We start from the raw sequence: 15,160 nt of genomic DNA on the forward strand, positions 1-15,160 counted from the left end.
ATACATGACCCCATCCATCCTCCCTTCAATACGGTGCAGTCGTCCTGTCCCCTTTGCAGAAGAGCACCCCCAGAGTATGATGTTTCCACCCCCATGCTTCATGGTTGGGATGGTTTTCTTGGGGTTGTTCTCATCCTCTTAACATGGTAAGTGGAGTTGATTCTAAAAAGCTCTATTCTGGTTTCATCTGACCACATGATCTTTTCCCATGCCTCCTCTGGATCATCCACATTGTCACTGGTGAACTTCAAACGGGCCTGGACATGTGCTGGCTTGAGCAGGGGGACCTTGCTGCCCTGCAGGATTTTAAACCATGACAGCATCATGTGTTACTAATGTAATCTTTGTGACTGTGGTCCCAGCTCTCTTCAGGTCATTGTGTAGTTCTGAGCTTTCTCAGAATCATCCTTACCCCACAAAGTGAAATCTTGCATGGAATCCCAGACCGAGGGAGACTGACAGTCATCTTGTGTTTCTTCCACTTTCTAATAAATAATCATAACAGTTGTCTTCTACCAAGCTGCTTGCCTGTTGTCCTGTAGTCCATCCCAGCCTTGTGCAGGTCTACAGTTCTGTCCCTGGTGTCCTTAGACAGCTCTTTGGTCTTGGCTATGGTGGACAGGTTGGAGTGTGATTGATTGATTGTGTGAACAGGTGTCTTTTATACAGGTAACAAGTTCAAACAGGTGCAATGAATACAGGTAAAGAGTGCAGAATAAGAGGGCTTCTTAAAGAAAAATTAACAGGTCTGTGTGAGCCAGAATTCTTGCTGGTTGGTAGGTGAAATACTTATTTTATGCAATAAAATGCAAATCAATTATTTAAAAATCATACAATGTGATTTTCTGGATTTTTTTTTTTTTTTTTTTAGATTCAGTCTCTCACAATTGAAGTGTACCGATGATAAAATTACAGACCTCTCCATTCTTTGTAGGTGGGAATACCTGCAAAACTGACAAGGGATCAAATACTTATTTTCCCCACTGTGCATAAATGCATATTTACTTATTCTACAAATGAGGAAAATGATAATATGAAGTTTCTACTTGGGGCTCCACAGCAGATGCATCACAGAGTTGATGTCTGTAGTGGATGAAAGTTACAGCCTATCATATTTCATGAGTACGACTAGCTGAATACAGTTACATGAGTAATATCTGAGCGCTCTGCTGTATCCATTGTGTGAGCCGACCTACTTCTAACAGCAACACGGAGGTTAAGCTGAAACTCTCCGCTCAGATTCTTTTACACCCCTCACTTCTTTGGAATGACATGCCAAAGCCAAAAACATTTGCCGGGTGGTAAGTCAGCCAAAAGCAGCAATATTTAAGAAATGGGGTCAGAATTAAATTCAGATATTGGTGAATTTGATTGAGGCCCCTCTAATCTGATTCTGTTCCAGTGACATTTTAACTGACTGATGTGTGAAGAGTTTGTAAGTAATGATAGAGTCGATTTTGAAACTTTTCCCACCTACAAAGAATGGAGAGGTCTGTATTTTATTTTATTTATTTTTATCACAGGTATACTTCAACTGTGAGAGACAGAAAAAAAAAATCCAGAAAAACACATTGTATGATTTTTAAATTAATAATTTGCATTTTATTGCATGAAATACATATTTGATACAATAGAAAAACAGAGCCTAATATTTAGTACAGAAAACTTTGTATGCAATTACAGAGGTCAGAAGTTTCCTGTAGTTTTTGACCAAGTCTGTACACACTGCAGCAGGAATTTTTGTCCACTCCTCCATACAGATCTTCTCCAGATCTTTAAGGTTTCGGGGCTGTCACTGGGCAACAATGAGTTTTAGCTCCCTCCAAAGATTTTCTATTGGGTTCAGGTCTGGAGACTGGCTAGGTCACTCCAGGACCTTGAAATGCTTCTTACGGAGCCACTCATTAGTTGCCCTGGCTGTGTGTTTCGGATCATTGTCATGCTGAAACACCCAGCCACAACCCATCTTCAGTCTGAGGGAAGGAGGTTGTTTGCCAAAATATTGCGATACATGACCCCATCCATCCTCCCTTCAATACAGTGCAGTCGTCCTGTCCCCTTTGCAGAAAGCACCCCCAAAAATGATGTTTCCACCCCCATGCTTCACAGTTGGGACGGTGTTCTTGGGGTTGTTCTCATCCTTCTTCTTCCTCCAAACAAGGTGAGGGGAGTTGATACAAAAAAAAAAGCTCTATTTTGGTATAATCTGACCACATGACCTTCTCCCATGCCTCCTCTGGATCATCCAGATGGTCATTGGCAAACTTCAAACTGGCCTAGACATGTGCTGGCATGAGCAGGGTGACGTTGCGTGCCCTGCAGGATTTTTTACCATGACGAAGTAGTGCATTATTAATGGTAATCTTTGCGACTGTGGTCCCAGCTCTCTTCAGGTTGAACACAAAAACGAACACAAGATGACTGTCAGTCTTCCTCGGTCTGGGGCTCCATGCAAGATCTCACCTCGTGGGTTGATTGTTGACCTTTCTCAAAGTCATCCTTACCCCACGAGGCGAGAGCCTGCGTGGAGCCTCAGACTGAGGAAGACTGACAGTCATGTTGTGTTCTTTTCCATTTTCTAATAAGTCCTTTACTTCCCATGCATGGTACTCCAATGCATGGGAAGTAAAGGACTGGGAATGTTCTGGTTCCACAGGTGGGGAAAAGCTAACCCTTTGGATAGAAGAACCATGGTCCAAGCAGAAATAATGGACCTAGAAGAAGAGCAGAGGAAGGCAAGAGTTGTTGAGCTGGGATCCCAGGGAGCCAGGACAAAGTGGGGTCTCCACAGGAGGAAGCTGACATGGGCTGACCTTTGGAAGCATAACATTCCTAGTCCTTGGCTTCCCATACATGGTACTCCAATGATGACCTTGAGTTTGAGGTTCCCTTCTGCCTGGGCCAATGATGCTGAGGTCTCCCACTTTTGTCCTGACCTGGATTTTATTCCAGCTTCTCTGACCTTATTGTCTCTTGAATCCTTGAAGGTCTTAGCAACCTGCACTTTGCTACTTAGATCTCTTCAACCAGGGATGAGAGGGGTAGTTGTTGCCGAGATCTGAAGTACAACCCAACTGATGTGAAGCTCAGAGGGTTTTCCAGCCACCTTCTGAGGTATGTGTTGATTTTACGTGCCACTCCTTTCACTGCTGGAAGTAAGACTTCATACACTGTCATCATCCACATCAGTCTGGGGAGCAGGCCATGTTGGTACAGCCATGCTTTAAACTTTATCTGAAATCCAGATTTCTTGATGTTCTTCAGCCAACAGTTTACTTGCTTCCCAGTGTTGCGGATATTTTTGCGGTCCCTTTTAGTAAATCATCGCACCACTTTCCAAGATACTTGATGGGATTGTCCTTGACGGAGGGGATGATCTCACCTTGTATGAGCAGATTACAATTGTCGGTGATGTTGCACTTCCTACTAACCATGCTCCTTGATTTTCTTGGTTTGAATGTCATTATAGCCCATGTTGCCATCTCATCAAGCTTCATCAGGACACACCTTGCCTGTACATGGGTCGATGTTGTGATTGCAAGGTCATCCACATGACCCCTGATCACTGATTGTCAGACCCATGAAGGGAATTGCCAGGATCTTTATTTTCCTGCAAATATATCGGTATCACCAAACGTCTGTGTTTGGTGACCTTATGACTCCTTAAGCTCTTCCCAGGCATCTCCTGATCTCAAAGGTCAAGGACCCAAATACATATATGGCACTTACCAGTGCCAAGAAAAAGAATGTCTCTGTAATACAACACTTTGGATACATTCAGATACTTTTCTAATTGCTGGGTTCAGGAAGTCATTAGTAATTGGAAAATAAACAAGTCATTGAAATCCCAGTCACTTTGACAGGAAAAAAAAAATCACTGTATCTATATAATAATAGCCAAGTGACCTCTGTGTGCGCATGTGCGTGTGTATGGCTTTGCTCACACAGAAAAAGGGGAGAGCTGACATTTGCTGTTTGGTATGCTTATGACTTTTGGGTCAAGGATGAATGCTGTGAAAATGGAGTTGATAAGACAAATAATTATTGAGAAATTAGCAAATTTTAGCTAACCGGTAAACATTGGACATTGTGCTGCAATGCACTATGGGAGTTCGGGGTTTTGGGGTTTTAAATGTTGTTATTGTGGTTTGTGTAAATTTCAGTAAGGTATATCTTATATATTATATCATGATAGTTTTGATTTAGGTGTTTTTGTAGTTCAATTGGTTTAGTCAGTTTAGTTAAGTGTCATGTTGCTGGTACCATGAGTGAAATGTGTATTGCTTTTGATGTCTTCCGCCAACATCTCTTTGTCTAAAAATGGAAGCACCTGCTTGTGGCAGAATGCAGAAAAGACAAGAACCTCTCAGTGAGTGTGCACATGCGTGCGAGTGCATGTGTGTGCCCATGTGTGTATAACTACAATCACGGACAAACTGAGGATTGCTGACATTTGCCGTTTGGTATGCTTATGTACAGTATTTTAGCTCAAGTATGAACACTGGCAAAACAGAACATTGATCGGATTAATATCTTTAGAGAAACTACGGCTATTAGCTAACATTGCAATTGCCCAATACTGATGCCCAATTAAGTTGCTATCCTGAATTACCCACACCCCCATATTTCTTACGGGGGCCATCAGACCAAAATACAGTGCAACCGGAAAGTATTCACAATGTTTCAGATTTTCCATACTTTTTGATGTTACATCCTTATTCCAAAATGGAGTAAGTTCTTTTTTCCCTCCAAATTCCACTCAATATATATTTTTAAATAAATTAGCAAAAAGCTAAAATAAATAAATAAACTGTTTTCATATTGTCATTATGGGGTATTGTGTGTAGAATTTTGAGGAAAAAAAATTTATTTCATCCATTCTGGAATAAGGCTGCATCATAACAAAATCTGGAAAAAGTGAAGTGCTGTGGATACTTTGCAGATGCACTGTATGTCAACACATACATGTCCATACGCTTCTGTTCCCCTCTGACCATGCTATGATTAGATTGAATCTGAGTCAACTAGAACTCCAAATAAGCAGACAGCCAGGACATCAAACTAAGAATACAAAACCAAGGTGCTTTAATAATCCGGGAGTGAGAACAAAAGTCAAACAACAAAAAGTCCAACACAAGAACACGGGGCAGAGAATAACTGAGATGTGCGATGTGTAAGATAAAACGAAAGACAGCTGACAACACGGTGTTTGATTAACCAAAAGGAGTACTTACAACACAGAGTGAATACAAAAGAGACCATGAGATGAAACACCACGACACAAGCAAAAAGTAACGTTAATTGACTGGCATTATAAAGACAAACGGGAGTGGCTTAAAAGCAGTAAAACAAATTAATAACAGGTGCAAAATTACAATGGACCAGACATGACAAGGACACGTGAAAACCACAGGAACTAAAGGAACATAAAATGCAAAAACAAAATGGAACAGAACCACAGTATGATCAATGTTAAACCCTCAAACACTGAGCAGACGGCAAACTAAGCGACAAATGCAAGAGGCAAAATAAAGAACTGAGGAAGGTGAACGATCGTGGAGAATAACAAAACAACACTGAAGAACAAAACTCAGACAGTCCTGGGAAAAGGAGACACGACAGAAGCAAAACACTGAGACATGATGGACCAGGAACCGATGAGTGATAAGGACGCACAGACAGCAGGCGGAACACGAAGGAGACTGACAGCGGGACACACGCCCACATACGCACTGAAATGCGACACACATGACAGACACTGGAGAAACCACACACACGGGACACGAACCAGGAAAACAGACATCCGCTCACACATATATATAAAAAAAATTGATTGATTGATTGATTGATTGACACACTAAACAGACACGGCCCGGAGCGCGCGCGCGCACACACACACACACACACACACACACACACACACACACACACACACACACACACACACACACACACACACACACACACACACACACACACACACACACACACACAGAAGCAAAAGGGGGTGTGGGGAACAGACCAAACATATGTAGACAAGGACTGGACATGAATCCAAACAAAAAAGACAGACAGGGCAAGCAGAATGCACACACACAGACCTGCTAATCTGTAGTTTGACAAGTAAGATACAAATTACAATCATCAGATGCCCTGGCAATGATCTGATTGACTGGACTCTGTTAACCAAAGATGTGGACAATGTCTGACTGACACAACAATTATGTCCTTTGACCCCAAACCCCGTGTTTGTTTATGACACACTCAAATGACTGACATTTACTTACTTTCTTCTCTCTCACGCCACAAAACTATAGAAAACTGAGGAAAGAATGTTGTACAAGTAGAAACTTGTCTTTGCTTTTTCCATTGCTGTATTTCCTCCTTTTATAGGCAATGATTTAAAAAAAAAAATATTTAAAAAAAATTAATTGGGTTGTTGAGAGAAGCTTCTTCAGAACTCAAAAGGAAATAGTAAACAATAATCCCTAAGTGCGAGGGGAGAGTTGAGGGATAGGGAGTTTGTCACTTGCCTCTTTGTGATGTGTACAGTGCTGTATTCACACAGTAATACTGAGGTAGACAATGTGCACCATAGAAAGAAGACAGGAATTGGATGGGTGGTTCTGAAAGCACTTGCATCACCTGTGAAGCCGATACAACTGTAACTGCATTATGAAACAACCACTGTAATTGATATATGATTGAAATAAAGGATGTGGGACAATCTGTACTCAAACAGGAGTCTGTCCACCCCTTCCTTTCTTTAAATGACCATATTATTAAAGGGGTAAAAAGGCCTGTAACACCAACTACCCCTGTGTGGAAAAAGTAACTGTCTCTTTATCTAGTCAATTGATTAACCACATTTAATTAATGATTGTGTTTATTTAGACTATAGACACAGTACCACAAGTTAATCTGTCTTTTAAATTTACACACTTTCAGTTTCTACAAAACTCTTCAAATAAATATATACACTATTCTATCAGAAATCTGCCCTGCATCAGCTAATCAAGGCTCTGCATTTATACCCTTCAGCTTTGTTCATTTATTGCCAGAGTAAGGGACTGAGGTGAGACATGGTAGTTATTTGTTTGGGCAATAAATATGATACAAGAAGAGACATTATGGCCATATTGATGTCTCAGTGTGTCTTACTTTATTTTGATCCTACCCGTTAACTTTTTTAACCTTATTTTACAGAGATTAAACCAATTCCCAGACTTGTCCCTGAGACAATGTATCCAGAAAGTATTCACAGGACTTCACACAGCCTTATTCTAAAATGGAGTAAATTATTTTTTCCCCTCAAAATTCTACTCACAACTCATAATGACAATGTGAAAAAATGTTTGTTTTTTTTATTGTTTTTTTGTTGTGAAAGTTTTCCATTTTGACTGAGTGATTGAAATCACTTGTACGTAAGTATTCACACCCTTTGCTCAATACTTTGTTGATGTAACTTTGACAGCAATTGCAGCCTCATGTCTTCTTGAATATGATGCCACAAGCTTGGTGCATCTATCTTTGGGCAGTTTTGTCTATTCACAGCACTTCACTTTTTCCACATTTTGTTATGTTACAGGTTTGCTCCAAAAATGGACTAAATTCATTTTCTCCCCAAAATTCTACTCACAACACCCCATAATGACAACATGAAAAAAGGTTTTTTTTTTTAACCTTTGGCAAATTTATTAAAAATAATTAAAAAAACTAAGAAATCACATGTACATAAGTATCCACACCCTTTGCTCAATACTTTATTGATGTACTTTTGGCAGCAATTACAGCCTCAAGTCTTCTTGAATATGATGCCACAAGCTTGGTGCACCTATCTTTGGGCAGTTTTGTTCATTCCTCTTTGCAGCACCTCTCAAGCTCCATCAAGTTGGATGGGGAGTGTTGGTGCACAGCAACTTTCAGATCTCTCCAGAGATGTTCAATCAGATTCAGGTCTGAGCTCTGGCTGGACCACTCAAGGACATTCACAGAGTTGTCCTGAAACCACTCCTTTAATATCTTGGCTGTGTGCTTCGGGTCATTGTCCTGCTGAAAGATGAACTGTCATCCCATTCTAAGGTCCAGAGCGCTCTGGAGCAGATTTTCATCCAGGGTGTCTCTGTACATTGCCACATTTATCTTTCCCTCAATCCTGACAAATCTCCCAGTTCCTGCTACTGAAAAACATTTCCACAGCATGATGCTGCCACCACCATGCTTCACTGTAGAGATGATGCCTGGTTTCCTCCAAACATGTATTCACACCAGAGTTCAATCTTTGTCTCATCAGACCAGATAACTTTTTCTCATGGTCTGAGAGTCCTTCAGGTACCTTTTGTCAAACTCCAGATGGGCTGCCATGTGCCTTTTACTAAGGAGTGGCTTCCGTCTGGCCACTCTACCATATAGGCCTGATTGGTGGATTACTGCAGAGATGGTTGTCCTTCTGGAAGGTTCTTCTTCCTCCACAGAGGAATGCTGGAGCTCTGACAGAGTGACCATTGGGTTTTTGTCACTTCCCTGACTAAGGCCCGAGCGATCAGGGGAGAACCCTGATCGCTCAGTTTAGACGGATGGCCAGCTCTATGGAGAGTCCTGGTGAATCCAAACTTCTTCCATTTACAGATGATGGAGGCCACTGTGCTCAATGAGACCTTCAAAGCAGCAGAAATGTTTCTGTACTCTTACCCGGATTTGTGGCCCAAGACAATCCTGTCTTGGAGGTCTACTGACAATTCCTTTGACTTCATGCTTGGTTCGTGCTCTGGCATGCACTGTCAACTGTGGGACCTTATATGTAGACAGGTGTGTGCCTTTCCAAATCATGCAAAAAAGGAAGAGTGGAATAGAGTAAAGTAGAGCCACTTAGGTGCCTGGTCTTGAGAACCAGAGATGGTAGGTTGAAAAGCTTTTTTATCCCATGGGAACTCTCCCTACTCGCCCAAGTGGCTCAAGAAAATGGACATATAATAATATCAATCAATCAATCAATCAATCAATCAATCAATCAATCAATCAATCAATCAATCAAGTTTTATTTCTATAGCACCTTACAACAGTTTTCACTGAACCAAACTGCTTTCCAATAGCACCAGCTAGAGATAAAATAAGAAGAAAAGTATGAAAAACACAATAAAACACAATAAGAGCATCCAAAATAGATTAAAAATAGACAAAAAAGTGTCAAAGCAATTATGTGCAAAAAGCTGCCCTGAACAAGTATGTTTTTAACTTAGCTTTAAACAGAGGCAAGCTATTAATGGACCTCAGTTCAGGAGGTAATGCATTCCACCACTTAGGACCTGCTACTGCAAAAGAACGGTCACCCCATTGTTTGGACCTGGACCTGGGAACCTCAAGAAAGTTTTGGTCAGCAGACCGAAGTGCTCTGACAGGGTTGTGTGTTTTTAACAGGTCACATAAATAAGAAGGTGCAATGCCATTTACAGCTTTAAAAACAAACATTAACAGTTTAAAATCAACTCTAAAACGGACTGGAAGCCAGTGCAGGGAGTAAAGTACAGGAATGATGTGGCTGTGCTTCCTGGTATTGGTCAACAGGCGAGCAGCAGCATTCTGGACCAGTTGGAGTCGGTTTAGAGAGCCTTGAGTGATACCAACATAAAGTGCATTGCAATAGTATATTATATATCATAAGACATATAATAAGAAAATAGAATTCATGTATATGTGATATTTATATAATAAGAGTAATAAACAACATATACAAGAAATATGGTTATTATATAATATTCTAGGAATAAGCTTCTAAAACCTAAATATTAATACTAAAATATTAATACAGGAGAAGATTGTAGTATACGTATACTTAGACTAGTAGTAAAATTGAATTATAGCTAGTAGGCTAAGCTTTAAATATGGTTATATTTTATTTTTATAGAAACAAGCTATGATGTTAGGTATCTGTCTAAAGTAAAACCTGTTAGCTTACTATAGGAAGACAAATACATAATCTATATGCTATAAAATGGAAACCTAAAACTAAGTACTATATGTTGATATCTGTTGAAGAACCCATAAACTGAAAAAAAAAAAAAAAATCTACACCATGTAAAAAAATTATGTAAATAACGAAAATAAGCTAACTATAGTTAGAGGAGCTAACGTTAACCGTTAATAAGCCAACCGTATTTAGCTAGCTAACAAGATAAACAAAACTGGTAACTGCATATAAAGTATAATAGTGTAGTTAAACCCTACAATAACAGTATTAATAAATACATATAACAAGAAATGTAGACAAAAATGTCTATTAACATAGGTATTAAAACAGAAATTAACTCACTATATTGTTAGCTACGATAAACAGTGCTACAGCCGGCTAGATAAGCTAACGTTAGCTGTTAGGTATAACTAATTGTACCCCACTCCTCCAATATTTATCATAAATGTAATAATATTAAAAAAACAAGAAAAAATTAAAGCGTGCTGAAATGTATATAGAGATATGATAGAAGTATAAAGTACAATTATATGTCATTTCTTAGTTTTTATTTTTAATAAATTTGCAAAAATCTAAACAAACAAACAAAAGCAACTACAGCAACAACAAAACAAACAAAAAACAAAACAAAACACCTTTTTGTCATTATGGGATATTGTGTGTAGAACTTTGAGGAAAAAAAGATTTGTATCCATTTTGGAATGAGACTGTAATAAAATATAGAAAATCTGAAGCACTGTGACTACTTTCCAGAGGCACTGTAAGCTCAGGTGTCATAAACAGTGCATGAGCACATGTAATAAGAGACATGAGTGCACTGACCATCATCATAACCAGATTATTGTTAGTTAATTTTCAAATACCTTTTTTTTTTTTTTAGCTGTTGTCTATCTCAACAATCAGTGTCAGATCACTTTGGATGACATTATCAGAATATTTTGGTTCAGTGGAAAAACATAATAACAGTCACTGCTAAGCCATAGATTTTTCTTTTTTTTTCACAGCAGCATTTGGAATGGAGATCGGCCTGTTTTCAGAATCACTGAACTACATACTGTTTGCTGGTACTCACCAAACTTAAGTTGGTGTTGTTGGTGTCTTCTTCAGGCATGGGCAGGAAAATGGCCAAAGCTATACAGTTTGCAAAGATGGTGAGTAAAATGATGATTTCAAAGGTTCTGGATGAGAAAGGTCAGGATAAAAACAACATAGAGAGAAGGCTCAAAGTATCCTAAATGTCAACAATCGCAACATATTTAACACGAGCAGGGCACTCAGACAGCACCCTGACACAGTCTAACAGTCCTCTGTTCACATGGTCTCTGTTGACATTTTCCTTTTTAAAAATCCTGATCACTGACTTTTGATCACAGTTGTTGACTTTAAATCCTGATAACTTCTTTGATCACCATCACTCAGTTTTGATGACATTTTTTAAACTTTGATCTCAATTGCTGAACTGAGATCCTGTTGGCTGAAAACATACATAGTTATCTTGCTGTCAAGACTGATTTGGTTGCTGGTTTGATGTTAGAGCATCATCAACCATCAAAACTCAAAGATTAAAGGAAAGATGCAGCTGTTGATCCACATTCACCCCTTGACCCAAGGCCTATGTCAAACAAATTTCATCATAATCTTTTCATGTCCTTTTGAGAGATGCTGATAAATGTACAAACAGTAAATAAAACATAGCATAACATGGTATGAGTTCATAATGAGCATGCCCAGTATGGATTAATATTTGAAAAACATGTTCCTTTTAAATTTTAAAAATGCATTTATTCCTCCTTCTCCTAGGGTCATCTAGAGAGGATTGTGGGTGGAGGATGTTTGAAAATAGAAACTCTTTGATTACATCCATTAGGTTCTGCAGGTTTTAATGTTACTCATTGTTATAACAGTGTAAGTCAAAGAGCTAATAAATGCTCTCTGAAACATCACAGCCAGTAAGGGAGTGTGCACAGAAGTCTTTTTTGCTGTGCACGCTCATTCTCACCCATAGGGGGAGTTCCCCTGCCAGGTCAGCATCATGTCTCCTTGATGCAATGGGACAGCTGCACAGTCCAAGAATATGACCAAAGTATTTAAACACAAGCCACTGCTAGTCAGGAAGAGAAACACTTTAGATCTACTATCAGGATTGATAAAAAGCTTATTTTTCTCTATCTCTAAATGCAGCACAGCAAAGGAACAGGGTCAAAACACATGACAGCAGAATAAATGTTCAGGCTTTCTGTGCCTTTGAAATAACATTAAGTTCTAGGCTCTGATAGTAAAATAATATACAAGATTTCAATCTAACACATGTTTTTCAAACATTTATCAAGACGGGGCTGGCAGCAATGGATACATATGATCAATAACTTCTGTATCAAGTGGAAAATGACATCAGAATCCCTCTTTAGGAGCCATAATATCACTCAGCAGCTGCCTGGTGTTGATGCCAGATTGGGTGCTAGCATTTAGACCTACTTTTAACACATTAAAAACAGAATCACTGTGAGCCAGGAAACTTAAAGAACATCTGACAGATGGAAATAGTTAAGAAAAGTCTAACACAAATGATTAGAAACTTAACTTTAACACGTGGTCATAAACATTTTGTTTTAGAGATCACTTTAATCAAGATTGGGAGAGAAAATACATTTGCATGGTTTTTATTAATATGGAACACTGTCACCGTCTCAACATTACCACCTCAAAATCCTTTAGCCAAGAGTATTAAAGTACTGCAAGTTCAAAAAATTAGAACAACTTTCATTCCTGGTCAGTTCAACTGAATTCATCATCAGCTACAAATGTATTATTCATGTCAATTTGTATTTTTACCATAAGAATTTAATCAACGGTAGGATTATTTTTATGAACAGTGCAGTTATATGATGAATTACTGTACTCATGTTGTGTGGTGTGACTGTAGGAGGGCGGCGTGTTTACAGTACATAACACATTTGCAGTGTCTGAGATCGGTCAAGTTTCTATGTGCTGTGAATAAAAACACATTCCATATGATGTCTCAGCATGTTTTAAAATACCACGAGGTGCTTGAATACAAACTGTGGATTTGAAGCTCAATGTGACACACTTGTGTAGGACGAAAAGGATACTTCCACTCTACGATCTTAATGCAGGCCTTTCTGAAGGGATTTTTGAGGGTGAAGAAGAACAGAGAGCGAGCGGGTCGAGGGTTACCCCCCGTGGCCTGGAGCTTCTTCAGCTTCTCCCTCTGCTTCCTCTTCAGCTCCTCTTCGTTCATGATGACCGGCTTGGCCGCATCTGCATTGGCTGCCATCTCGATGTCTCCTTTAGATGAGATCAGTCTTGGAAAAATGTGTCTTCTGAATGTATGTTCCCGGACAGAGCCATAAAATAACTTCCAGTTGCAAACGGCCCGTTATTGATCCTGTTCCTGCTCCTCTTCTCTCCTCACACACAGCCGAAGGCCTCTCCTCCTGCCTGAGGGCCTCTGACAGAAAGAGATCACCAAGCAGTAAAGGATAACAGGAGCTGAGAGTGGCAGGAGGCGCAGTTGGCCGTGCTGTAGTTTAAATATAGACTGTGAAGCACAGACATGCCATGCTTGGGGTCATTAACATGAGTGGGACTGAGGGGGTCAAAGAAGGGAGTAGATGGCATAAAGGGGGTGCTATAGCTGGACAGCAGGTGCAGACTAGAGCACAAAAAAACAAAAAAAAAAACTAGAGTGCCAAGGGCCCTGCGGGTTACCGGCTCAATTAAAGCCCAAGGCAAAATGGTCATTTTTGACATAAAAAGACCGCAATTTCCAAATGAACGAATCTACACAAACAATTGTGGAACAGGAACAATGCCAATGACCAATACTGTGCACTTGTTAAATTAAAAGAAAATTATCAGACAGTTTTTGAGAAAATTGGGTCCAAATACCCAAATGGGCTGTTTTTTATATAAACATGGCTGCCATTTCCAAACAAACAAATCTATGACTATATTTTTTTTTGACATGAAATATGTCAGTGACCCATATTATGCCGTTAACAAATTAGAAAAAGTTATCAGGGTAGTGGATCTGCTCTGTGTGAGCCTGATCCTGTCAGATCTCAGAAGCTAAGCAGTGCGGGACCTGGTTAGTATTTGGATGGGAGACCTCTTTGGAACACCATCGGCTGTGTGCATTTGTCCAGGGAACACTGGAGTTGCGTCAGGAAGGGCATCCGGCGTAAAACTTGTGCCAAATATCAACGCGGATCTGGTTGTATCCGCTGTGGCGACCCCGAACACAAAACGGGAGCAGCCGAATGGACATCAGACAGTATTTGAGAAAATTGCCCAAAATGGCTATTTTCTGCATAAAAATGGCCACCATTTCCAAATGAACAAATCTACAAATACAATTTTTAGACGGAAACAATATCATTGGCCCATTTTATGCCCTTGACAGATTAGAAAAGGTTATCAGACAGTATTTGAGAAAATTGCCTTCAAGTGGTATTATGCCCTTTACAAATTAGAAAAAAGTTTGAGTTTTTAAGATATCACAATAAACCAACACCACCACACCACCACATAGGGTTAGTGGACAATCGGTCGGTAACCCAAAAACTACTGTACGAGGGGACATGCAGTGGCAGAAAAGCAGCTCTACGAGTCTCATCAACATACCCAGCTTTCAGAAATCGTTCTACAGATGGCTGGTCATGTTAGGAGCATTAACGGTGAAAAAGAGACACAAAAGCATAACTGCCCCTAGTGGGACACTATGCAGGTAGAGGACAGTGTTTCGATGACAGCAGCTGATCAATGGCAGTAAATATGAGAAATCCAGAGAAGCACAAACCTTTACACCTTATTTTTGAGGACTTTCAACATCTCATGCATCTGAAGGGGGGAGCTATGTGTTTCTATGGAATAAAATTACCACAACTTTCCAATCTGACTAACATACGTTTAGTACTAGTTTCAGTTGTAACAGCAAGTGGAGCACATAATATATGCTGCCATCCTCTAGTGGTATCAGTGAGTATCCACAACAGACAGGAAACAATAACAGCCTCAAACACAAAGTTTGTACCCAACCAGAGTTTTTATTTTACATAAAGCTGAATGGACAGACCACTTAAGGCTGGAGATAAATATCAGTAAAACACATTGATTCCTGTGACATAAATCAACCTACAAACACACTCCACTGACAAAACATACAGACAAAAA

The 15,160-nt window shown here is 39.7% G+C and overlaps 1 protein-coding gene across 1 annotated transcript in view; it reads right to left on the bottom strand.

Annotated features, from left to right (window-relative positions):
* The window catches only part of LOC117512349 (dihydropyridine-sensitive L-type skeletal muscle calcium channel subunit alpha-1-like), a 107,567-nt gene extending 94,056 nt beyond the window's left edge, over positions 1-13,511 (bottom strand). Inside the window, exons 1-2 of the mRNA XM_034172377.1 lie at positions 13,078-13,511; positions 11,040-11,145 (exon numbers count right to left, since the gene is read on the bottom strand). Of these exons, the coding sequence (XP_034028268.1) occupies positions 11,040-11,145; positions 13,078-13,262 (291 nt within the window). The 5' untranslated portion in view covers positions 13,263-13,511. The remainder of the gene's footprint in view (positions 1-11,039; positions 11,146-13,077) is intronic.
* Between the last annotated feature and the right edge of the window lie 1,649 nt (positions 13,512-15,160).

This window comes from Thalassophryne amazonica, chromosome 6 (genome assembly GCF_902500255.1).
Source record: "Thalassophryne amazonica chromosome 6, fThaAma1.1, whole genome shotgun sequence".
Taxonomy (NCBI): Eukaryota; Metazoa; Chordata; class Actinopteri; order Batrachoidiformes; family Batrachoididae; genus Thalassophryne; species Thalassophryne amazonica.